General features: G+C 44.0%; 1 protein-coding gene across 1 annotated transcript in view; it reads right to left on the bottom strand.

Moving 5' to 3' along the window:
- KIF26B (kinesin family member 26B) overlaps positions 1–24,864 on the bottom strand; it is a gene marked incomplete at both ends in the record, with an annotated part of 436,144 nt that overhangs the window by 35,860 nt on the left and 375,420 nt on the right. Inside the window, one exon of the mRNA XM_080698422.1 lies at positions 10,276–10,435. Within this exon, the coding sequence (XP_080554548.1) occupies positions 10,276–10,435 (160 nt within the window). The remainder of the gene's footprint in view (positions 1–10,275; positions 10,436–24,864) is intronic.

Consider the following 24,864-nt stretch of genomic DNA (forward strand, 5'->3'; position numbering starts at 1 on the left):
TGCTTTTCCATCACTGTGATCACAGTACCTGACATGAACAACATAGAGAAAGGAAGGTTTATTTGGTTCATGGTTTCAGAGGTATAATCCATACTTGACCAAATCCAAGGCAGACATTGTGGTGGCATGAGGTGGGAGCAAAAGTTGAGCTCAACTCAGTGGTGGCCGGAATCAGAGTGTGACAGGAGGCCACCAGGAACTGACAGACAGGAAGCAACCAGGGACAGACATGGTACCCAAGGCCACACCCCAGTGACCTACCTTCTCCAGCCATGGCCCACTCGCCTAAATTACCACCCAGTAAATCCATTCAAATTATTAATCCTTCTGTGAATTTATTCACTGTGGGAAACTGTTCTAAGTCTAAAGAATACTGGCTTAAGGATTTATAGCTTCTTGCTTGCTTTGGCAGAAGATGCCTTCCTGAGGGACCTGAACACAGTGGCCTCGATGCCCCTTGACTGTCTAATCTATTTCTTCCTGTTTTATTACACCTTCGCTTGCTTTGCTTAAGGGTGGAAGACTGCCTAAGGAGGGGGTGAAGACAGCAACCTCTGCTGCTCCTGCCAAACTGCCGATGACAATTTGTCTTCTGAAGCATCCTAACCCAATGCTCTACTCCTTAGGCAGAGACAACTCATGATGTAATGACCCAGCCTTAATGCTGGAAACTTGTAATAAAGGGAAGAGCTGAGTTTTGCTCAAAGAGTTTGACTCTTTTACCTTCTCACCTCTCGCCTCTTTGAGACCAGAAATAAAGTGTCAAGAGCATTTATTTCATTGTATGATCCCATGCCCTGCTGGTAGAGAGCCTGGCAATCCACTGATGAGATCAGAGCCCTGGTTCAATGATTTCACCTTTGAATATTGTTCAGTGGGAACCTCCTCCCAACACATGAGCTTTCTGAGGGACATTCCAACCCAAATCCTAACAGCCACACACTTATGCTTTGCAGAGAGCTTTGATCCATAGTCATTCCTCACTTGTTATTTCAACAAATATTGACAGAGCGCCGGTAACACTCCAAACACTGTTGGGTCATAGTGACACTGGGAGATAGTGAGGTCGCTTTGTTACCTACTAGTTACCTACTAGCTATGTGAACTAGGACAAGGTATTCAAACTCTCTGTGTCTCAGTTTTCCCATCTGTAATAGGAGAATGACTATAACGCTATCTATGTCTTGGGTAGTGTCAGAATTTAATGTATTTTCAAATACACTTAGTAAGTGTATGACAGAGTAAGAAAACAGTGACTTTGAACCATAATCGTATGTTCACATTGGGAAACGACCCTTATGTAGAACTCACAGATACACCCTAAGAAGAACAGAGAAACTAGAAAATAAGTATTGGATGCTATCTTTTCCTTCCTATGATTCAGCAAATCTATAAACCAGGAACCCCTAATCCCTTAGAAAGATCAACATAGAAAAGTTCCACTCTTCTTTCTGCCTCTTACTAAGCTTCTGAGGCTGGTCTCAAATCTAAGATCCACCTGTCTTTCTCCCAAGTACTGGGATTACAAGTGTGCATCGCCACACTCAGCCCAATCATGCTCTTTTATCTTTTTGACTGCTGTTTTGGAATCTAAAAGGAAAAGACTCTAATTAGAAGCCTCTGAAATTAAAGGAAGATAAACTTGAAAAGCCAGAAGGGAAATGAAGACACCTCCCAATTCCTCTCTAGTCCTCACAGAGAAAGAGAGAAGCCACGGCGATTGCTCCGGTAGGTTCTACCCGAGTCAGTTCAGTGCCGAGACAGTGCTCTTGAGAGCAGGAAGTGTGGAGAATATGACAGCCGGAGGCGGGTTACTGCTTGCCTTGGGGAGGCCTAAGGGTCATGGAAAGCTGAGCTCACTGAAGCAGCCTATTCCTCCAAGGGAACCGCCACTCCAGTATCCTGCTTGTAAACCACTGTCTTAGAGATCCTCTGAGCATCCTCACTGGCTTTATTGCTAACTGTTATCTCAAGGATTTTCTGCAGGTTTTTTTTTTTTTTTTTTTTTTTTTGCAGTTTACCCACTTGGCCATCACCCCTAGGTGTCCCTGCATGTTTACAGTTAAACGTTGCCTCCTGGATTCTCTGCATGTACGGAGCAGCATCCAAACCTCAACCTCCCCCTTCAGAATGGCAATAAAAGCTATGGGCCGTGTCCAGCGGGCTTTGCCTCCGAGTGCAGCCCTAGCCAGCCCCTTCCAATCTGCTGTGTCTGCGTCATTCTTTTCCTCTCAGGTGTGCTGGAAATTACCAACAAGGGAGGACAGGCGAAAGGAGGTGCTTCTGGGTCAAACTGGTGGCACAACCACCTATGTGTGACCGGGTTCCATGGATTCCCACACCCATCGCTTCTCCCACAGTGACCTGCTCAAGAGCCTGGCAGCTAATTTACTGACAACTGCTGCTGGGACTGTTAAGAAAATAATAACAATATTTGAAAATTTCCATAATTAAATATGAAAACACTACAGACCAGGGAAACAAACAACTAGGAAGGAAAAGTAAGAGAAAGTGAGAATGCTAAAAAACTTCATAAAAATGGGACTTGTGTGACCTGGTGATATGCTCAGCTCACTTTCTCTGCATCTTAACAGTCATTACAATGTATAAAAATGCCAGGCATAGTGGAATTATGTACATGTAATCCCAATACTGGGAGGCTGAGATGGGAGAATTGCAGGTTTGAGGCCAGCCTCAGCTATTTAGTGAGACCTGCTCAGAGGTGGAATGCCCCTGGGTTCAATCCCCAGTACCAAAAAATAAAAATAAAATAAAAAGATAAAAAAGTATAAAAATGAATGTTTTTAAGTGGCAATACTAAAAATTATCATTGCTGTGGTTGCCTGGCAACCTGAGACTGTGCTTATTTTATTTCTAAACAGGGACTGCTATAAACTGGTATCCAGAGTTTGTGCAAATCGTTCTAAATTGATGTTCTTCCAGTAAATCAAGAGGAGCTAATCCAGCATTAAAGTACATTTAGGGGAGTTAAGTACACACATGTGCATGTCTGTCTCACACACGAAGACCCTTACACAGAGCTTCTCCCATTTCATGCTGTCTTAAGTAAATCTGGAGGACTGATATTCCTTTGCATTTTTCTGGCAAATATCAATTTAATTTCATGGTACATGTAAATAATCTTCATTCAGATACAGAGAAATAGGCCTGCGCAGGGCCGAGGGCATGGAAGGTCATGGCTAGCGGCAAACCTGGGCCTCCTTCCCGGGCTTCCTGGATCGCGAATGGGTTTCCAGTTCTGAGGAAGCGCAGGAGGTCCTGGGGCTGCACCCCATAGGCGTGCTTCTCCAGGTCAGCAAAGGAGAGCCTGTGGGCTGCGGAGGCGCCCTGCACAGTCCCCGGGAACCCGGGCCTGCTGCTGCAGGTGGGGTCTGCAGGCTCCTGCACCCCGGTCTCTGCTGTGAGAAGAAATGTTCACATGAAAGCTGCCTCTGTATCAAATGCTGACTGCCTTTCTGGTGTGAAGGGTTGCTGTGCACAGTTACTGCATTGCTCCTAAGACAGTGTGGTTCCTGGCCCCTCTGTGAGGTCTCCGGAGGAGAGGCGTCCCATTACAGACACTGTGGTGGGACAGGCTTCTGGACATGGACGCCGCCTGCAGTGGCTGGTGCAGTGTGAGGCTAACAACAGACGGCCTCGGGCTCTACCTGCTTCCTCTCAAGTATTTTTTTTGTTGTTGTTGTTTTGGTGGTACTGAGGGTGGAACCCAGGGGCCTTCTACCTCCGGGCTACACTCCCAGACCTATTTTATATTTTATTTGGAAACAGGGTCTCACTAAGTAGCTGAGGCTGGATTCAAACCTGTGCGATCCTCCTGTCTCAGCCTCCCAAGCGCGGGGATTACAAGTGTGCGCCACCACGCCCGGCTTATCCTCTCAAGTATTTGACCACGGAGAGCAGGAGGTGAAGCAGCCCTGGCCCAAAGCCCATCTACGCCTGCTCTAACAGATGAGGATCAGGGCTTGGCCTGCACCACAGACCAAAACCATCCAAGAGAGGACAAAGATCCTGTCACAGGATGGCGATGGGGCACCGTTGCTCAAGTTGCCCGGGAAAGGCATCTCAGGCAGACAGCATGAGGGTCACCGGGTCACCTTCATGACCTTTAGGACACGGGAGCCAATGGTGTCAAGTAGCTGCTGCTTATTCTTATACACTGATGGAGGGACTGCCAATGGGGACAACCACTACAGAGATCGGTACGGAGGTTCCCTCATAAAAGTAGGAATGAAACCACCCTGCGAGCTGGTTATACCTCTCCCTGGTTTCTTTCCAGAAGAATTAGTCAGAATACTATAGTAATACATGCATATCCATGTTCATAGCAGCACAATTCACAACAACAAAATGACGGAAGCATTCTGGGTATCTGTAAACAGATGAATGAACAAAGAAAAGGTGATAAGTACACAGAGTTGAATTCTACCCAGCCACAAAGAAGAACAAAATTATGTCATTTGTAGGAGAATGGACAGCACTAGAGAACATCATGCTAAATGAGGTCAGCCAGTCGAGGGTCATGTGTTTTCTGTCCTATGTGGAGGTTACGGAGAAGACAGGACGTTCAGTGATGCAAAGAGAAACCTATATAGTAGGGAAAGGGGGTTAGAGGAGGGAGTTAAGGACTTCACTAACCCAGGTGGGGAGGGAGGAAGAAGAAGTGGGCTGGGATCAGAGGGAGATAGACCAAGTGCTGAGTGCAAGTAAGCTGTATCACATTCAACCTCACCATGATGCATAACAATGCACTAATAAAATAATTTTTTGTGGTACTTAGGTTGGAGCCCAGGGACATTCTATCTCTGAGCTACATCCCCAGCCCTATTTTTTAAATTCTTTTATTTTGAAACAGGGTTTCATTGAGTTGCAAAGGGCCTTCACTAAGTAGCTAAGGCTGTCTATGAACCACAATCCCCCTGTCTTAGCCTCCCATATGAATAAAATAATTTTAAAAATAACTGTTGTTGCTAAGCCAGGTGTGGTGGTGCATGCTTGTAATGCCAGTATTTGAGAAACTGAAATAGGGGGACTGCAAGTTCAAGCCCAGCCTCAACAATTCAGCGAGACCCTCAGCAACTTAGTGAGACCCTGTTTAAAAAAAAAATAAAAAGGGATGAGGGTGTAGCACAGAGATAGAATTCCCCTGAGTTTAATCCTCAGTACCACACAAAAAATTTATTTAGATACAAAATACATACATTCCATTGGCAATTGGCTAAGAGTCCCACCCACATAGACAAATTCCTTAAATAACAAAGTAATTAAGTTATTTTTGGGGGGAAAGCTTCTAGAATCCACTCAAGGACTGTCCGAAACTGGCTTTTCAAGAATAAATGTAGGCAGAAGCCAGCTCACCTGATCGGTAATCTTAGGACAGCTCAACCCCCCCCCCCCAAAAAAAAAGGACAGGATAACTCCCCCCCCAAGAAACTTCAAGCTGTGAAGGGAATGATGACTCCGGGTTCCCCACACACACCAAAGGTCCTAGCACTGGACTAGGGCGCAGTTGGGGAAGAGCACTTGCCTAGCACAGGTGAATTCCTGGGCTCGATCTGCAGCCCTGAAAAAAAAAATTGAAAGAAAGAAGGAGAAATATAAGGAAAGAGAGAAAGAGAGAAAGGAAAGGAAAGGGAAGGGAAGGGAAGGGAAGGGAAGGGAAGGAAAGGAAAGGAAAGAAAGGAAAGGAAAGGAGACCTAAAACTTCCCTTTCTGGACATTGAGTCAACCAACAAGCAGCTTCTCTTCGTTCCATAGTTTCCCTGCTGCTAGCCGATTAGAAGGCAGACTTGAGCTTTCTTTTTCTCTCCTGTCTACTTGACAGTTGGTCCTCAGCAAAAAGCGATTTCTTTTTGCAAAACCCGAGGCCACAATATTGGCTTCGATGTGGGGTGGGCGGCAGGCCCTTGCCCAGGGTCAGATCATATGACCTCTTCAAGTGTGTGTTTCTCCAGTGGAGTAACGGTAATGCATAAAGGTGAGCACTTCAGGACTCAGGATATCACCATGGGAAGGGTGTGTTTCCTAAGGATTTATAAAAGAACACATAAAAGGAACCAGAAATTCAGTGTAGAGACAAGGCTGTGGTTAGAACTTCCAAATCTCTGGAAAGGTTATAGTCTTTCTGCAGAGCTGAGACACGGTACCATCTGCGTGGAAGCTGAGTCCCCCAGACAGGTCCCTGTGGGGACAGCTCCAGGGGTGTGTGCCTGGACACTAGTTTGGGCATGAGAGTTCATGTCAGTGCCCCTGCCTGCTTTTTCTTACCCACCAAGGGAGAAGACACAAGGCACCTCCTTGCCTGGGAGGGCCGAAGAACAGCAAGCCACGCAACGAAGGGGCCTCGGAGGAAATGTGCAAATGCGCTGCTGATATACTCAGGACCAGGACAGATTTCCCCGGGCACGAGGTTCCCCAAAGTTAAGAGAGTAATTTGTGCAGCCTGTCAGTGCCGAGCTGACTAGGGGGTTGGAGTCCTTGGTGGTCTCTGCCTTTCTGAATGGTGTCACACTTAGGATTGATTTATGGCTCCAGGATTGGCCGGCAAGCTCCCGCAGTGTGACGGGGAGGCTGGGAACCGGCTTCGCGCCTGCGCCTGTCATCTGCAGAGGCGATATCATTTGCAAAGCTGAAACCATTCAGGGCACATCCAGGGTGCCTGCGGGAGCAGCGGGGTGGGTAATGAATCCAAACTCGCTTTCCAGCTCGCTCACACAACAAATGGCAGGGCACAGTGATGAAGAGAAATGAAGACAGGCTATATCCCCTCTGCGTACATTCCAGTTAATTTCCCAGAAGCAAGCACGAGTAACACAGGTCTCAGGCACAGAGGTGTCTCGGGTGACAGATGAAGAGGCAGTAGGAATTCTGTGTTTTACGGGGTGGGGGAGGGGTACGAAAATGAGTCTGACTTTATTTCCTGAAAGTGAGCAGAAGCAAGAAAAGACTGTCTGAGCAGGAAACCTGCCCTCCCTCAGGAGCCCAGCGCAAAGGCAAAGCTTGACACTGAAAAGTGTTTAATTCTGTCAAATGCTGCGATGTGACTCTACACTGAGGGGACTGGTAAAGGGGTCTGCGCCATCATCCTGCTGTGCACAGCCAGGGCACGGGAGCCATTGAAGAGGGTGGCGGCTTGACCAGTGGGCTCAGCCGACAGTCTCTGGAACTGGTCTGACCCACCACCAACCAGCCAAGTGACTTGAGTAAATCTTTGTCTTATCTTTTAGCGTCCCCAAAGAGAATAGTTACTAGTTGATAAATCACTTTGCAAATACAGTGTGCAGATGTCATATACTCAATATATACCCTGGCTTGAGAACCTGGAGTTTCAAAGCTCCTATGCAACAGTAAGGACACAGGGATGACAGAGTCTTGTAACTGGCCAGAGGATGTGTTGGGGAGGGTTGAGCCAGCTGGCTGGCCGGGCCACCATGCCCAGGGCACTGAGCACTGGGCAGCCCTGCAAGCTCTGGTGAGGCGTGTTAGGCAGGCAAGAGCCACTGGTGGCAGTTTGGGCCTGAGGTCCATTGTCAAAAGGAACACCTTGCTCATAATTCTCTTGGCACCCAGATGGAAGGAAGGGGACTCCTGGAGCAGAGCAGGCAGGTGTCTGCCAGGATTGGTGAGTGCAGGGTTTGCACACTGCCAGCCCTCCCCAGAGGGCAGGTGGACGGCCGTTAGGGCTCACTGAGGTCATGAATATATTTAACAAGAGACCTTGAACTAGTAATAAAAACAGTTCTTCATACTTCCCTACTTGTTTATAGTAAAATACAATTCTAAGGAAGTTCTAAATTCTAAAAAGTTCATATGTTTACATGTATCCATCCTACCAAAGTCATAAAGGTTTTTCACTCCTCAGAAGGATGTGAGCAATACAAGTAAAATCCACAGTCAACGACCTCGTGACATGGTGGTATTTCAAATTTTATCTACACCATGATCTGCTATCACATTGAATGGTAGGTCGTCATTTTATGGAAACAAACCAGGGCCAACAACTCGTTACTTTCTAAGGTCCCCAGACTTGCCAGTCCCGCTCCAGACTGGCCTCCCTTCCTCTCCCCTCTCCTCTGCGTCTCTCTCTTTCTATCCCTGCCCATTTCTTCATTTCCTTCTGTGCTTCTGGGGATTGAAGCCAGGGATGCTTCACCTCTAAGCTATACCCCAGACCTTTTTATTTTTTATTTTGAGATACATAGGGTCTCACTAAATTTGTACACACTGGCCTCAAGCTCCATTGACGTTCCTATAAAGTCCATCGAGTAATGATCCTCCCAGTGGAGAATCTATTCACAATATTTTCTCGATGCTCTGGCATCAACTCAGGACAGAGGGAAGGAAAACCCAAGGACTCATCTTGAGTCCCAGGTGTTGTAGAACAAACTGACCATGTGACCTTTTTCCTCCTACACACCAGCAACTATATATATGTATATATTGGTGGTACTGGAGTTCCTGAATCCTTCTATCTCCGGGCTACACTTCCAGACATATTTTGTATTTTTATTTGGAAACAGGGTCTCTTAAGCCAGCACGGCTGGCTTCAAACCTGCACGATCCTCCTGTCTCCGCTTCCCAAGAACAGGGATTACAAGTATGCGCCACCACGCCCGGCCCAGCAACTTATATTTTATAGGATTTTTGTGGATTTAAAAAAAGATTCCATGTATATTTACTCTTGGCAACTATTTAAGGTACGTGCTATTTCCATTTAAATAGATGAGGATCACTGGGCGTGGTGGCGCACGCTTGTAATCCCCGTGCTTGGGAGGCAGAGACAGGAGGATCGCGCAGGTTCGAAGCCAGCCTCATTGGCTTAAGAGACCCTGTTTCCAAATAAAAATATAAAAACAGGTTTGGGAGTGTAGCCCGGAGGTAGAAGGGCTTCCAGGAACCCCAGTACCACCAAAAAAAAAAAAAAAAAGAAAGAAAAGAAAAGAAAAGCAAAATAAAAATAAATAAATAGACGAGGATAGGCTCAACCAGATTATCATCATTACTGGTTATTGGCCATAATATTCTAAGGTCTACAAAAAACAACAACAAACTCACATACACATTATGTTATTCTGAGTCTCCTGTCCCTGTGATGGAGCTAATATACACAGCCCTTCACAAGAGGATGACTGAAGGTCCGTATAGCTAGGAAGAGGCGCAGCTGGGCCTTGGCCGGGACCTGCCCCTCACATGGTCCAGTGGGTGGCAGTGGACAGAGGTGGCTGAGCCAGGTCTTTCTTGACAGATGGTATGGCAAGTCTTTGGTTCTGTCAGACATAGGAGCAGCTCTACTTCTGTCATCTTGGAATAGTAACAAAAAAGAGGAAGGATGCAAACATTTGCATGGGATGGTGTGAGGCAGTTTCCCCAGCCTTATAGTCTCTTGTCAGTAGAGATGCCAGATACAGAATGTCCCCTGGAAAAGTGCACATACTGTGCAAAAATGTTCCTAGGTGAGATAATTGAGTCATGAGGGTTCTAGTTTTATCAATGAATAGACACATTTATGGACGAATAATATAGACTTACTGGGTGACAATGCAAGCAGGCGGGGCATGGTTCAGGAAGTAGGTCCCCTGGGATGTGGCCTTAGCACTATAAAGGTCCCCTTACCCCCACCGGCTTCCTGTTGCCATGCGCTGAGTCCACACTTGTGACCTAGTCCAACATGGACTAAAATCTCCAAACCCGTGAGCAAATACATCTTCCTTCTGTGTTGTGGTCATCAGTATTTTGGCCACAGCGGTGAGAATGCAAATGGAGACAGTCCCTGTAGTATCCATGCAATTAGGGGTATACTTATAGTAAGAAAGTTATTTGCTGTTTATCCAAAATTTAAGTGTAACTGGGTACCCCGTCTTTTTATTGGTTTAACCTGGTATTCCTACTTATAAAGGAAAGATGAACCCATCTTCAGCCTGCTGCTCACATTACTCTGAAGTGGATACATAGAAACAGTGATCCTCGTGATCCACCAACTCTGTGATTAGAAATCTCATCTGAGATTGTTTCTAACTTCCTCTGAGCAGCTCCAAGTTAGAACTGGAATGGACTTAAATGTCTGTGAAACTCTCCAATTTGGAAGATGAGGCATTACATGATTGACAGCTGTGACTGACCTCTGACCCTGGACTAGTAATTTGGTCCAGACTGTCCCTCTGTGCCACATCTCTCCCCAGATGGCACTGGGCCTGCCCCACACCCCGCTCTGGCCCCTGTTTGCTTACCCACCTATTCTTTAAGTGTTAAGTCACTTACTTGTATGGGATGTGTTTGCTGCCGTTGACGAGAGCCAGGATGACGTTGCCCAGAGCAGACAGGGAGAGGCACAGCCCTGCGCTTCCTTCTCGAGTTTTGCTAAGAGCTTTCACACAGCTGCCGAGATCAATGAGGTGCAGGCGGCTGCGGCCTCCAGACACTACCAGGGCAGAGAAGAGAAGAGAGAATGGGTGAGTTACAGCCGACACTCATCTATTCCTCAAGCAGAAATCCAAGGGAAAACAAAAAGAGAAAAGGGAAGGTGGGAGCTCATGACCTAGTGTGAACAGAATCCTGCTGGGGCTACAAATGGCACTGGTCCTTTCCATTCTGTCTGCCACACATCACCAACCTTCTAAAACCTGATGTTCACATTATCAATAAATACATGATTCCTGTACATTGGATTGTAAGAGATCTCAGAAAGGCAAATGTCTAGTAAAGGAGGGTAAGGTTTGTATCTGAGTGTTGTCTGAATAGCAGAATTCTGAAACTCATCAAGTTAAAACATAAATGGTCCACAAATAAGCTTCTGCTTTGCTGGATCCCCAGAGACCCCAAACTAAAGCTCAGCTTTAAATCAAGGCACTAATCCCCCCCCCAAAAAAAAATTGGGACAAAGTAAGAATCAGGTGCAGAGACAGGGAAGAACCAAATATGTGCTTAAGTCTGTGCCAATTGTTTAAAGCCGTGTAAACCTCAGTCTCATTTAATTCCCATGGTACAATTATAAGCTAAATATTGTTAGTGTGTGTGTGTGTGTGTGTGTGTGTGTGTTTGTGTGTGTTTGTGTGTGTGTGTGAGAGAGAGAGAGAGAGAGAGACAGACAGACAGACAGACAGACAGACACACACTGGGGACTGAACCCAGGAGCATTCTAACTTTGAGCTACATCCTCAGCCCTTCCTATTTTTTTTGTTTTCAAACAGTGTCTTGCTCAGTTGCTGAGAGTCTTACAATATTGCTGAAGCTATCTGCAAACTTGTGATCCTCTTGCCAGGTACAGTGGCGCATGCTTATAATCCTGGTACTTGGGAGGCTGAGACAGGAGGATTGCAGGTTTGTGGCCAGCCTCAGCTACTCAGTGAGGCTCTCTGCAACTTAGTGAGACCCTGTTTCAAAAATAAAGTATAAAAAATAGGGCTGGAGGTAGAGCAGAGAGGTAGAATACCCTGGGTTCTGTCCCCAGTACTGCAAAACAGAACAAAACAAAACAAAACCTTGTGATCCTCTTGGCTAGCCTCCTATGTACTGGAGTACATAGATGAGAAAGTACAAGTTCAGAAAACTTAAGAATTTTGCTCACAAGGACTTCGCTTCTGTCTTAGATGAAGTAAGAGGGAACAGATTGGTCCTCTCACTTGAAAAAAAATAAACAAAAAAGCCCAAAATGTATAAAACAACTTTTTGCAAGATACCAGACGTCATGGAGCAACTGACTACCAATCAGCACATAAATATACAGAAACTACCCAAGCTGCAGAATCATCAGTTGACAGTGCAGGACGCTCACAAGAGGTCAGACAGCGTTTGTCTCCAACAGCCAGGATGGAGACTCAGAGTATGGGGCAGAGCGCCCAGAAGGGGCTCCCTTTGGTAATGGGGAGCACTTAGTGCTACTGAGGGCACTGACCTGGCTCCCATGACAAATACAAAAGCAAGACCAGAAAGGATCCAGTTACCTCCAAATAATGCAACCACATCCTCAAATGAAGCTTAAAAATATTTAAAATATTACATACATAGTTATATGTTTACATAGATGTTTGATAGAATTAATGGCATATTAGACATAACAAAAAGAAGGATCAGTAGTATAAAAATCTAAGCAATATAAATTCTTCAAAATGGAATGCAGGCATAAAATTTAGGAAAAACCAATAGGTGGAAAAAAATGCTGTAGGATTTGCAGTATCCAAACATGTATTAGACAGGCATGGTGGCACACACTCGCAATCCCAGTACTGGGGAATTAAGCAGAGACAGGAGGGTCATAGGTTCAAAGCCAACCTCAGCAACTTAGAGAGGCTCTCAACAACTTAGCATTACCCTACTTCCAAAGAAAAATTAAAATAGGGCTAGGGGTGTAGCTTGGAGGTAGGTTGTCCCTAGGTTCAATCTCCAGAATCACAAACAACAACAACAACAACAACAAACAAATATGTGTAACTGGAATTTCTAAAGGAGGACACAGAGTGTGTAACAGATGAAATACTTGAAAAAAAAATGACTAAAACTTCCCCAAAGTTGGTGAAAACTATAAATCCATATGTCCAAGTAGCTCAATCCGCTCCAAGCACGAGAAACATGAAGAAAACTAAATTAAGGCTAGACATAACCACCCTGCTCAAAACCCACGATGAAGAGAAAAATCATGGAAACAGCCCGAGGAAGAAAAGCTCATTTCATACAAAGGAACCACAGCAAGTGTGATGGCATGCTTCTCTGAAAATAATACAAGTGAGAGGACGGCGCAGCCCTGTTCTTAAAGTCCTAAGAACTGCCAGGCTACGAGTGTACACCTCGGAAAGGTATCATTTCAAGACAAAAAGAAAACCAGACCCACAAAGAATATGAACAGAGAAAGGAAGAATAACCACCCAGGAAAGTATATAATTGTTCCTTATTACCAAAAATCTTTAAAAGGCAATTGTTAAAATAAAAATAATAACAATGTGATATATGGGTTACAACAAATATATACTAAAATGTTTGCAAGAACAGCAGCAAGGTCAGGAGAGGAGAATGGAAGGACGCTGGTGGAAGGCTCTCCTCACACATGTGGCCGTACAACATCACTTGAAAGGAACTTTGGTAACTTAGAGATAAACTATAAACCCCAGAGCAATCTCTAAACAATGAAAACTGATAGCTAATAATCCCCCAAAAGACAGAGCAGGAATCATTAAAATGTCTAATAAATCCAGAAAAAGAAGATAAAAAGTAGAACAAAGATGCGAGAAAAAGCAATACTTTGAACCAAACCATATCAATAATCACATTGAATTAATCAGTCTGAATACCCTTATTAAAAGGCAGAAATTGTCAGATGAGATAAAGTGTTATTCTACTATGTGTTTCCTATGACAAATGCAATTCAAATATAAATAAATACGTTGAATGCACAAGTACGGAAAAGGCAAACACAACACTGACCATGGAGAGTTGGCATAGACAGACCTGCATCAGACAAAAGAGATGAAGACGGAAAGTGCTACAAGAGGCACAGAGGGCACTCCAGAATGATCAGGTGACAACTCACCAGAGGCAGAACAGAGGCTGCTTAAGCACCATCAGAATATGTGAGGCGGAAATCTGATACGACTTCAGGAAGAAACAGATAAGCCCATAGTCATAGTTGGAGATCTAAAATACCCACTTCTCACCGGGCGTGGTGGCGCACACTTGTAATCTATCATTTGGGAGGCTGAGACAGGAGGATCGCGGTTCGAGAACAACCTCAGCTACTACTTAATGAGGCCCTTTGCAACTCAGTGAGACCCTGTTTCAAAATAAAGAGTAAAAAATAAGGCTGGGGTGTAGCCCGGAGGTAGAATGCCCTAGGTTCCATCCCCAGTACCGCAAACAAAACAAAACAAAACAAAAAACACTTCTCAATACTTGATATAATGAGTAGACTGAAAACAAGTAAGGATACAGATTTGAACAGCTTGACATTTATTTAACATTCAACTCAACAACAGCACAGTACACATTTTTTTGTGTGTGTGGTACTGGGGTTCCTGAAAACCCTTTTACCTCTGGGTTACACTCCCAGACCTATTTTATATGTATGTATTTTTATTTGGAAACAGGGTCTCTTAAGCCAGTGCTCCTGGCTTTGAACCTGCGCGATCCTCCTGTCTCTGCCTCCCAAGCGCAGGGATTACAAGCGTGTGCCACCACGCCCGGCCTGGATCCACATTACTCAAAGTATGTTCTGAGACAAAATGAGATTAAGTTAGACGTCAGTGTAGGAAGACACCTGGGAAAGCCCTAAACCTTCAGAAACTCAACAGTTCAGCAACAAATAATCTATAGTCAAAGAGGAAGTAAAAATAAAATTAAAAATTTTGAAGTGAATTAAAATGAAATATCCAAATTTGCGAGATGTCCTTAAAGATGTACACAGGAAGAAATTTATAGCATTACATGTTTGTATAAGAAAACAATAGATGTCTCAAATCAATGACTTCAGCTTCCACCTTAGAAAAGTAAGTAATTAAAACAATAGCAGAAATCAGTGAAATAAGAAACTCAAAATTGTGGAGAAAAATATCCGGGCGTGGTGGCGCATGCTTCTAATCGCCATGCTTGGGAGGTGGAGACAGGAGGATCCTGCAGGTTCGAAGCCAGCCTTGCTGGCTTAAGAGACCCTATTTCCAAATAAAAATATAAAAAAAATTAGGTGTCTGGGAGTGTAGCCCAGAGGTAGAAGGGTTTCCAGGAACCCCAGTACCACACACACACACACACACACACACACACACACACACACACACACAAGTATGGAGAAAAATCAATGAAATGGAAAGCTGGCTTTTTGAGAAGATAAGTGGAATTAATAAATTTCTAGCACAACTGATCTAGAAAGATGACACAAATGACTAGTATCTGGAACGAGAGAGATGGCCTCGCTACAGTTTCTACAGGTATTAAAAGGATAATACCAGAGGGACTCCAGATAATGGAAGGGAAATCTCAGCAAAGTTTGAATGGAAAACTAAGAGAGGAAGGAGGCTGAACTTGATTGATGAGCAGCTATTTCCAAATAGGTGTAAAAGTACGAATATAGCAAGGTTAGCCTGGATATTAAGTATCGGGAGGAGGGAAGGGGAACGAGGGGGGGGGAGAGGGCACCAAATACAGACTAAATGTATAACAATAAAATAAAAAAATAAAAAAGAATAAAAATTTTAAAAAGGATAATAAAGAAATAGCATATCAATAAACAACTTGGAAGAATAGGAAAATTTCTTGAAAGATATAAAATACCAAAACTCACTCAGGAAGTAATATATAATATGAATAGCTCTGTATCCATTAAATAGTATCTGTAGCTAACAACTGCCCACAACGGGAAAGTTCTAAGACCAGACGGCTACACTGATAAGTTCTACAAAACATTTAGAGAAGAAATAATATCAATTCTACCCAAACACTTCCTGAAAATTAAATAGGAGAGAAGGCTCACCAAATCATACCAGGGCTATCCTGATACCAAAAGTAAATAAACTCAAAGAAGGGAAAAAGATGTGAACACACTTCACCAAGAGATAAATGTGAAAGACATATGGCACATGAAAAGATGCTCAACTGTCATTCGTGAAATGCAAACTAAAATCACAAAGAGACACTACTATATACCTATTATGTAGAGGCAAAAAATTAAGACTGACTGTAACAAATGTTGGTAAGGATGTGGAGGAATTGGAATTTTCATATATGGATGTTAAAATGGTACAGCCAATGGGAAAGAGTTTGGCCATTCCCATTCTACATGTTCTTACAAAGACTTGTACCTGAATGCTCCTAGTATTTTTCTTTTTAATAGCCCCTAACTGGAAACAAAACTGTGTCCATCAGCAAGTGAATGGATAGGCGAAGCATAATGTGTATAAACAAAGAATGACCAAATCTAAAAGTAATGGTGCCAAGCGAGAGAAATCACAGAATATGAACTTACGAGTGAATACACATAACATCCAGGAAATGCCAACTCACGTACAGAATCAGAGCAGACCAGTGCTTCCCGGTGCTGCCCGGGTGTGGAGAAGAGGAAGAAGAGGGCCTGAGGGGGAAAGTACAGGATGACTGGGGTGATGATTGGTGTCTTTATAAGGCACAATTCACACACAACAGCCAAATTATGGAACCAACCTAGGTGCCGGTCTAGATGAATGAAGAAAATGAGGTATGTACACCATAATGACATTTTACTCAGCCATAAAGAACAAAATTATGTCATTTGCAGGAAAATTAATAGAACTAGAGTATATTATATAAAGTGAAATTAGCCAGTTTTAGAGAGTCAAGGGTCCTATATTTTCTCTCATATGTAGAAGTTAGAAAACAAACATACGGGACTTAAGATAAACGAGAAGAGAGACCAGTAGACTAGTGGAAAGGGATTGGAGGAGGGAGATGGAGAGGAGGAAACGGAGGAGTGGACAAGGAAACATTCAATACTGTCCATATATGAAGGCACCACTACTAGTGTCTCCAATGAGTATGGCGAGGGAGGGGGGCGAGTGGCGTGGGATGTGGAAAAAAACACATCAAGTGCTGTGTGGACGTGTGTTCCTATCACTCTGAACCTATGAGGGATAATTACGATGTACCAGTAAAAGTAGAAAAAATTAAAAAATGTATAAACATGATGACACCGTTAAGAAGAAAAATTTTAATCAAGAAGTATAAAATTTAAATATGTGCAGTTATTATATCTCAAGTCTATCTCACTAAGTCTGTTTAAAAACCAGAATCACGTCCATGCTCACCCAGCTGAAGATGGAGTTAGTGTTGGAGCCGGGGCCTGCGACATCCATGCCCATGCTTTTCCTAACCAATTGGCTCCTTGGCCACTTCCTCTGCCCTCACTGCTGGCCCTATGGATGCCTGTCCTCCTGGGAGGGGGTGGCTAGCTCAGGCCAACCTACCTGTGGCTTTTGGAACAAACACTCTTCCACTGCCTTTCATACTCTGGAGAGAATGAACACAGCAGAGGTAGACATGGAAACTTCCTAAGCTGTTGTGGAGGCCAGGCTACTTCGGGCAAGGCTGAAGGTGCGGGTAGAGCCAGGGCCTGCACATGTCTGGGTCTCCGTGGATGGGCACTGGGGCAGCACTGGGAGCGCAGTGTCCAGCGCCTACACCTCTGCAGGAAGAGCGCTGCTGAGGAGGCGGGTGCAGCTCATACTGCAGGGTGAGGATGTGTGGGAACCTGTCCTAACCCTCCTGTCCTCCATCACCCTGCCTCCATTTCCATACCAGCCCCGAGAGAGAACGTGCTGGATGTTCACTGAGGCAGCACCGCATCCCAGGATCCTTGGCAATCTGCTGAACCTACAGCAAAGAGCCTCAACATTACAAAAGCTAACTTTATTCATCTTCAACTACATCTGAGGTGACCCCTTAAAAGAGAAGATACGTGCTACTTCTGTCACATTTCACATCATGCAAGATTGGGTCATACCAGTGCACTAGGAAAATAGTTATTTTTAAAAAGAAACACCATCTGTTTTGTTGCCTAATTATAGGCAGAAGAAGCTCAGATACTCAGCATTCACTTTAGATTAAAGGGCAAAGTCCGAGGCCAGTCTGGAATTTCAGACTCTTAACAGTGCATTTGATGTAATGTAATAAAATGTATGTAGTAAAATAGAACAGAGAACAAAAGGCAGAGTTTAGACTGTGCTGAAGAATATTACAAAACACCTATAATTACATCTGCATGGCTCAGAATGGGAGCCACATTTATGTAATGGAAAATCTGCTCTCTGCTCTAAACACATTGGAATTTGGGTAGTGAGGAACTTCTGAGTTTCATTCATGGTCCTTAATCTAGACCGGTGCAAAGTGACAGGCTGTTTGTGATCCTCCTGTCTCAGCCTTCCAAATGCTGGGATTACAAGCGTGTGCCACCTCGCCCGGCTTGTCCCAGTTATTTATATAAGTAGACTTGGACCAAACCAAATTACCCACATGCTTTATTATCCCTATAGGAAGCATTACACTCATTTTATGCACTCCTGAGCAAGGGCTTATTGAGTGCCTGGTTAGGTCCTAGGAAATGCTAAATTTTCCTAATATCACTTAATCTCTAATGCAAGCATCAGTCACATTTTACAGATGAGAAAAGAGAGGTTCACAGATATCACATAAATAGCCCAAAGTGCCATTGAAAAGTAATGCTGAAGGTACAATAAAAGATACAGAAATAAACCCACATACTTAGAGCCAGCTAATTTTCAACAAAGATGCCAAAAACATACACTGGAGGAAAGGCAACCCTTCCAACAAATGGTGTTGGGAAAGTGAATTATCCATTTGGAGAAAAATTGAATTAAATGCCTACCTCTCACCCTGCATAAGAATTAACTCAAAATGAATCAAAGACTTAAAAATTAGACCAGAGACTTTGAAATTACAAAGAACTTAAAAGACTTAACATCAAAGAAACAAATAACCTAATCAAAAATGGGTACTTAAACTGAGTAGACACTTCTATAAGGAAGAAATACAAATGGCCAATAAATATATGAAAAATGTTCAACATCATTAGCAATCAGGGAGATGCAAATCAAAACTACACAGATTCCATCCAACCCCAGTTTGAATGGCAATCAAGAATTCAAACAATAAATGCTGGCAAGGATGTGGGGAAATATAAATTCTTCTACACTGTTGGCGGGGTTGCAAATTAGTGCAGCAGCTATGGAGATGAATGTGGAAAATCCTTAGAAAACTATGGATGGATTCACCATATGATCCAGCTATGTCTCTCCTGGGTTATCTTTCTAGGACATCTGAAATCAGAGTATTATAGTGATACATACACATCCATGTTTATAGCAGCACAGTTCACAAAAGCGAAATCATAGAACCAAACCAGGTGCCCAACAGATGAATGGATCACAAATTATGGGATATACACACAATGGAATTCTATTCAGTGATAAAGAAAAACAAAATTATTTCATTTGCTGGAAAGTGGATGGACCTGGAGAACATCATGCTAAGTGAGATTAATCAGTCACAGAGAGTGAGGGGTCATGTGTTTTCTCTAATATGCGGGAGCTAAGGAGTAACTGGGACACAGGAGGTATGTTAAATAATGGGGGAGAAACCTCAGTGGAACAGTGGAGAGATCTGGAGCAGGGAGAAATAACTAAGGAAACAATTCCACTGAGGTGATACACATATGTGAAATTATCAGTGCCAATCTGGATATCATGTAGGGCAAGGGGAGGGCGTGGGGAGGGACGAGGGGGTTCACCAAGTGTTGTGTACACGTATGTCCCTATCACTCTGAACTACGTTATGACGTGAAGCTACAATGTGCACATCAAAGTATCTAGAAAAAAACGCAAAGCTAAACGTGAAGCCTACAGAAGCTCCCCCTTTCTAATGTCCTGCTTCCCAAACAGTGTAGCACGCGGCATCCTGTGGAGGGGAGGGGGCCAGGACACGCTGCTCACTCCAGGGGTGGACGCTTGTGGCTACTGGGGTCCGCGATCTGGTTTGTCTAATGCTTTGGCTTCAAAACTTGATCTGCTTATCAATGGTCAGTTATGTTTCCTCCTAAACCTGTGTATGCCACTTATAAATAAAAATATAATAAAATACTATGTAAGCCAATGAAATACTATTTTGAAAAGAGTAAATATTTCTATAAAAACTAAAATTAATCCTTTGGAAAGATGAGATAAAAAAATAAAGTTATTATGTATATTTTTGTGCACTGGAGACTGAACCTAGGGGGTTCTACATCTCAGCTAAACCCCTAGCCCTATTTAATTTTTCATTTTGAAATAGGGTCTCATCAAATTGCTAAGGGCCTCACTAAATTGCTAAGACTGGATTCAAACCTGCAATCTTTGTCTCAGTCTCCCAAGTACTGGGATTCAAGGCATGCACCACCATACCTGGCTTATTTTGTATTTATTATTTTATTTTGTAATGGGAGTTGAACCCAGAGGCATTTGATCACTGAGCTTCACCCCTAGCCCTTTTTATTTTACAACAGGGTCTCCCTAATTTACAGTGCACTGGCCTTGAACCTGCAATCTTCCCGTCTCAGCTCCCCAATTACTGGGTTTATAGGTGTATACCACTTAAAAATTATTATTATTATTATTATTATTATTATTATTATTATTAATTATTTTGGTGGTACTGGGGGTGGAACCCTTCTACCTTCAGGATACATTCCCAGACCTATTTTATATTTTATTTGGAAACACGGTCTCTTAAGACAGGGAGGCTGGCTTCGAACCTGCGTGATCCTCCTGTCTCTGCCTCCCAAGCACAGGGATTACAAGCGTGCACCACCACGCCTGGCTAAAAATTATTTTTTAAAGTGTTGAATGCTGGGTGTGGTGGCGCATGCTTGTAATAGCAGCATTCGAGAGGCAGAGACTTGAGGATCCCAGTTTGTGGACAGCCTCAGCTACTTAGTGAGGTCCTTTGCAACTCAGTGAGACCCTGTTTCAAAATAAAGAATAAAAATAGAGCTGGGGGTGTAGCTGGGAGGTAGAATGCCCTGGGTTCCATCCCCAGTACCCTAAAAATAAAATAAAGTGTTGAATTGGTATGAATAAGAAACTGATGAGTGGAAAAATTTTAAGAATCTTTAAAAGGTCTAAACCTGGTTGGCTGCAAAGTATCTTTTAAGTTCATTAATCTCCTTGAACAAATTTAAATAAAAAACTATTTACACGAGTGAGGTTTATGAAAGTCAGAACCTTAGGTTGAAAACTCATCTCTTTTTTGTCCCAGAGATTGAACACAAGGGCATTCTGTCTCTGAGCTACACGCCCAGCCTTTTGCATTTTTATTTTGAGACGGTCTTGCTAGGTTGCTGAGGCTGGCCTGGAACCTGTTATCCTCCTGTCTCAGAATCCCAAGGACTGGGATTACAGGCCTGTGCCATCACACCTGGCTGGAAACTCATTTTAAAGAGAAATCTATCGCTCAATAAAAAATAAAAGGGCTGGGGGCATAGCTCAGAGGTAGAGTACCCTAGGGTTCAATCCCTAGTATGGAGTGGGGGTGAGGGAGGGAGGGAGGAGGAGAGAGAGAGGGGACGATGGTGAATAAAACCACATTTGTTCAAGTTAAAATGTTTCTGACACGACTGCCATTTTGCCGGTCCTCTCTTTAACCAGTGTTCTCCGCGAACTTACCAACTCCTAATTGTGTGGCCTGAGAGAGCTTCTTGTACCATCTGTTTACATGAAAGGTAATTGGTTCTCTTTCTCTTTCTGCAAACTGCACTAGATAACAGAGCAATTCAGGTTTTAAACACAGCACACGTTCCCCTGTGTTGAGCAGGAGCATGGAGCTCGACGTGCCAGCATAGGACCGGCACTGTGGAGACAAAGACAAATGACAGTGGGCCTCTGTCCTCGAGCAGCAAGGAGCCCGGAGGGGCTGACACGCGCACGGCGATGATGCAAACACAGGGCAGAGCCAGGAGAAGGCACAGCGCGCCCACACTGCCATGGGGAAAGAGCCACCCAGGGGCCTCTGGAAGACTTCCTGGAGAGGGTGGTGAAGAGGGCAGGAGGACAGAGACAAAGTTGCTGTTGTTTCTTTCCTTTCCTCTTCCTGATCTCTCCTTCCAAGATGAGGCAGTCCTAATCTTAGTGGTAGGAGAGACTAAACATATAAACACGAAGCTGGGTATGTTGGTGCATGTCTATAAACTCAGTATTTGGGAGGCTGAGACAGTAGGATCGCAGGTTCAAGGCCAACCTTAGCAACTTAGTGATAGTCTGTTTTGTAATTTTAAAAAATTTTAAATAAAGGACTGAGTGTAGCTTAGAGGTAGGTAGAGTGCTTCTGGGTTCAATCCTCAGCACGTGTGTGTGTGTGTGTGTGTGTGTGTGTGTGTGTGTGTGTATGTGTGTCTGTGTGCGCACGAATGTGTGTGTGTATGCATAAAGATAATTGCTGGGATGCAAGAAGAGGCAGAGGGAAGGGAGGAAGACGTCAAGAAGATGAGAGAAGCAAACTGGTGGTAAAGGACTAGAGGAGAAGCTTGAAGAGATTTTGAGGCTGAAAGAAGAGCGGCAGCAGAGGGTGCTGGGCTGCCTCCTCTCAGCAAAGAGGAAGCTGCTTCTCTGTGGACGTGGATGATGGGGCGCAGAAGACAACTTCCATGGAGAGTGGAAGGCCATGGAGTGACACGGGGGTTTCAGGCTGCGCTCTTCAGAACACTGTCACCAACCAGAGCTTAAAACATTTCTATCATGCAAATCGGAACATACAGTGGTGTCATGGTTAAGCAGGAGCAACAGGAGCCCCAAGTGCGTGCCCATCCAGGGCGTCCAGGGCTTCGCTGCTAGGGACAACGGGGCCCAGCCCTGTCCCCTTTACAAGTCAGGTTCCTTCCTAGACCACTTTGCTCACATCTGAAGACCAAATAATGGGTCTTAAAGTCCTATATAACACTCATCTCTGGAGAGAGCGTGCTGATTTAGACCACTCCATGACACCCAAGAAAGAGCAGCTATCTGCACATCTGACTGCTGTCTTAGCCTTGATGCTGAACTGCTCTTTAGGCACTATTATAGCTGTTGTTATGAAGAGCAGCTCTCTGATTATAGGGGTTTCTTCCCCAGTGCTGGACTGCCTAGGGAGGTTCCCAAGCCATTATAGGGTCTTGCTAAGTTGCTGGGGCTGGCTTTGAACCTGTAATCCTCCTGTCTCAGCCTCCCAAGTGCTGGGATTATAGGCGTACACTGCCACACCAGGCCTCATTATGTTTTAAACATATACATTCACTGAAGTCACACAAGCCATGGGCTGGGAATTTGTGTGCTTTGTGTCCGGGTCACCTCCCCTGGAGAAGCCATGTGCTGTGGCAGGTGGATGGTGTCCCCAGGCCCTTGTCGACTTATCTTCAGTAGCCTGGGTCTTGCCCCTCTCTGTGCATCTATTGAAATATTAGAAAGTACCTTGCAGAGGTTTTGGAAGCCATTAGCAGTATCTGCCTTTTCTTTTAACCCGAATGTATTATTTAAAGGCAATTCTCTTTAGCAAGAAGATGAATTTGGTGTTTAATATTTAACATACCCAGGGCTCACTATATATTGATTTGGAAGTGGATTTTTGGGTTTGGATAAAAGCTTTGTGGAAAAAAAATTTCAGGTTCTTGATTTGAAAGACTATTTCCTTGTTATCAGTAATTTCTCCCACTTTCAGATTCCAAATTGAAGCAGAACCAAGAAATTAAAAGTGAAAACCCCAAAGCAGAGTTATCTTCAGTTTGCTTTACAGGAACAGAAGAAGGTTCCTGCCCAGAGCCATTTGGCTCAAGACACAGGTCTGCCAGGAATCATCCTTTGTTAAAAGTACAAGAACTCATGGCAGGCCATGATTATTATTGGTATCAACAGATAATTCAAAGAATAAAAGAAATGTTTCTCACACTCTCCCACTCACTCTGCTAAGTTATTAACCAGGAAAACACAAGGAGGGCAGGATTTAAAGCCAGCCCCAGGTTCCTAGGAGAAATGTGGGTTTTCAAGACATGGATCTTCTTACCCTCTATTCTAACCCCTCATTTCCTTCCTGAAGAATGTCATGCTAAATGGAAGTGTGGACTTGGTGTGGACTCATTACTGAGAATTAACTTCCCCTAGAAGACTGTCGTTCAACATATTCTGCTCTTCCCATCAAAACCCCGTCACCACTGCGGGCTGTCACGAGTGATATGGTCTTCTGCTAATAGTATACCTTTCTAGGGTGCCCAGTGGACTGGGAATAGAGCCATATGCTGTGTGTGTGTGGGGGGGGCATGTTGGGGATTGAACCCAGGGGCATTCTACCACTAACCTACATCCCCAATCCTTTTTATTATTTTTTCTTTATTTTTTGTGGTGCTGGGGATCGAACCCAGGGGCATTCTACCTCTGAGCTATACCCCCAGCTCGATTTTTTTATTCTTTATTATTTTTTAATTTTTTTATTGGTGCATTGTAGTCATACATCTTAATGGGATAAAAGATAGTGGAGACATACATGCACACATCATCCAATTAGCCCTTACCCAATCCCCGCCCCATTCCCTTCCCATCCCTCCTTCCCATGCTTGGCTTAGTGACTGACTTTGAATGTTTAAGTATATCATGTGCTTTAGAGTTTCCTTTCCCCCCTCCGATCCCCTCAGTTAGGTCACCTTACTTGCTCCTTTATAGAATCTCCTTTTCATCTAGAGTTCCTTATTACCCATTTCTCCCTAGCTTTCGCATATTAGGGGAAATTTCTTATTTTTTGTGACTGACTAATCTCACTTAGCATAATGTCCTCCAGTTCCCTCCATTTCCCTGTAAATGATGTAATTGTGTTTTTCCTTATGGTTGAGTAAAATCCCATTGTGTATATATCCCACAGTTTTGTAATTTTGAAAGAGAGTCTCACTAAGTTGTGGAGGGGGCTCACTAAGTATCTGAGGCTCTCCACAAACCTGGATACTCCTGTCTAGCCTCCCAAAGACTAGGATTACAAACGTGAGGCACCATGCCTGGCCCCAATCCTTTTTATTTTGAAATAGGGTCTTGCTAAATTGGTGAGGCTGGCCTGGAACCTGCAATCCTCCTATCTCAGCCTCTCAAGTCCTGGATTCCAGAAATGTTCCAGCCCCATTTATCTGATGTTCTTGATAAAGGCCAAACTTTTTCACAGATGAAAGTGAAGTCAGCAGCTGTAGTTGCGGGGCAGAGATTGGGGGAAGGGGCTGGCCCCAGAGGCCAAGAGGGAGTTTGACGTGGCGATGACACTGTTCCTGGTCTCAGGACTGTCAGTGGTTATGGGTCTCAGAAGTGTCAGTGGTTACACAACTGTAAAGACTTGCCAGAATTC

This window comes from Muscardinus avellanarius, assembly GCF_963383645.1.
Source record: "Muscardinus avellanarius genome assembly, chromosome: 7".
NCBI lineage: Eukaryota > Metazoa > Chordata > Mammalia > Rodentia > Gliridae > Muscardinus > Muscardinus avellanarius.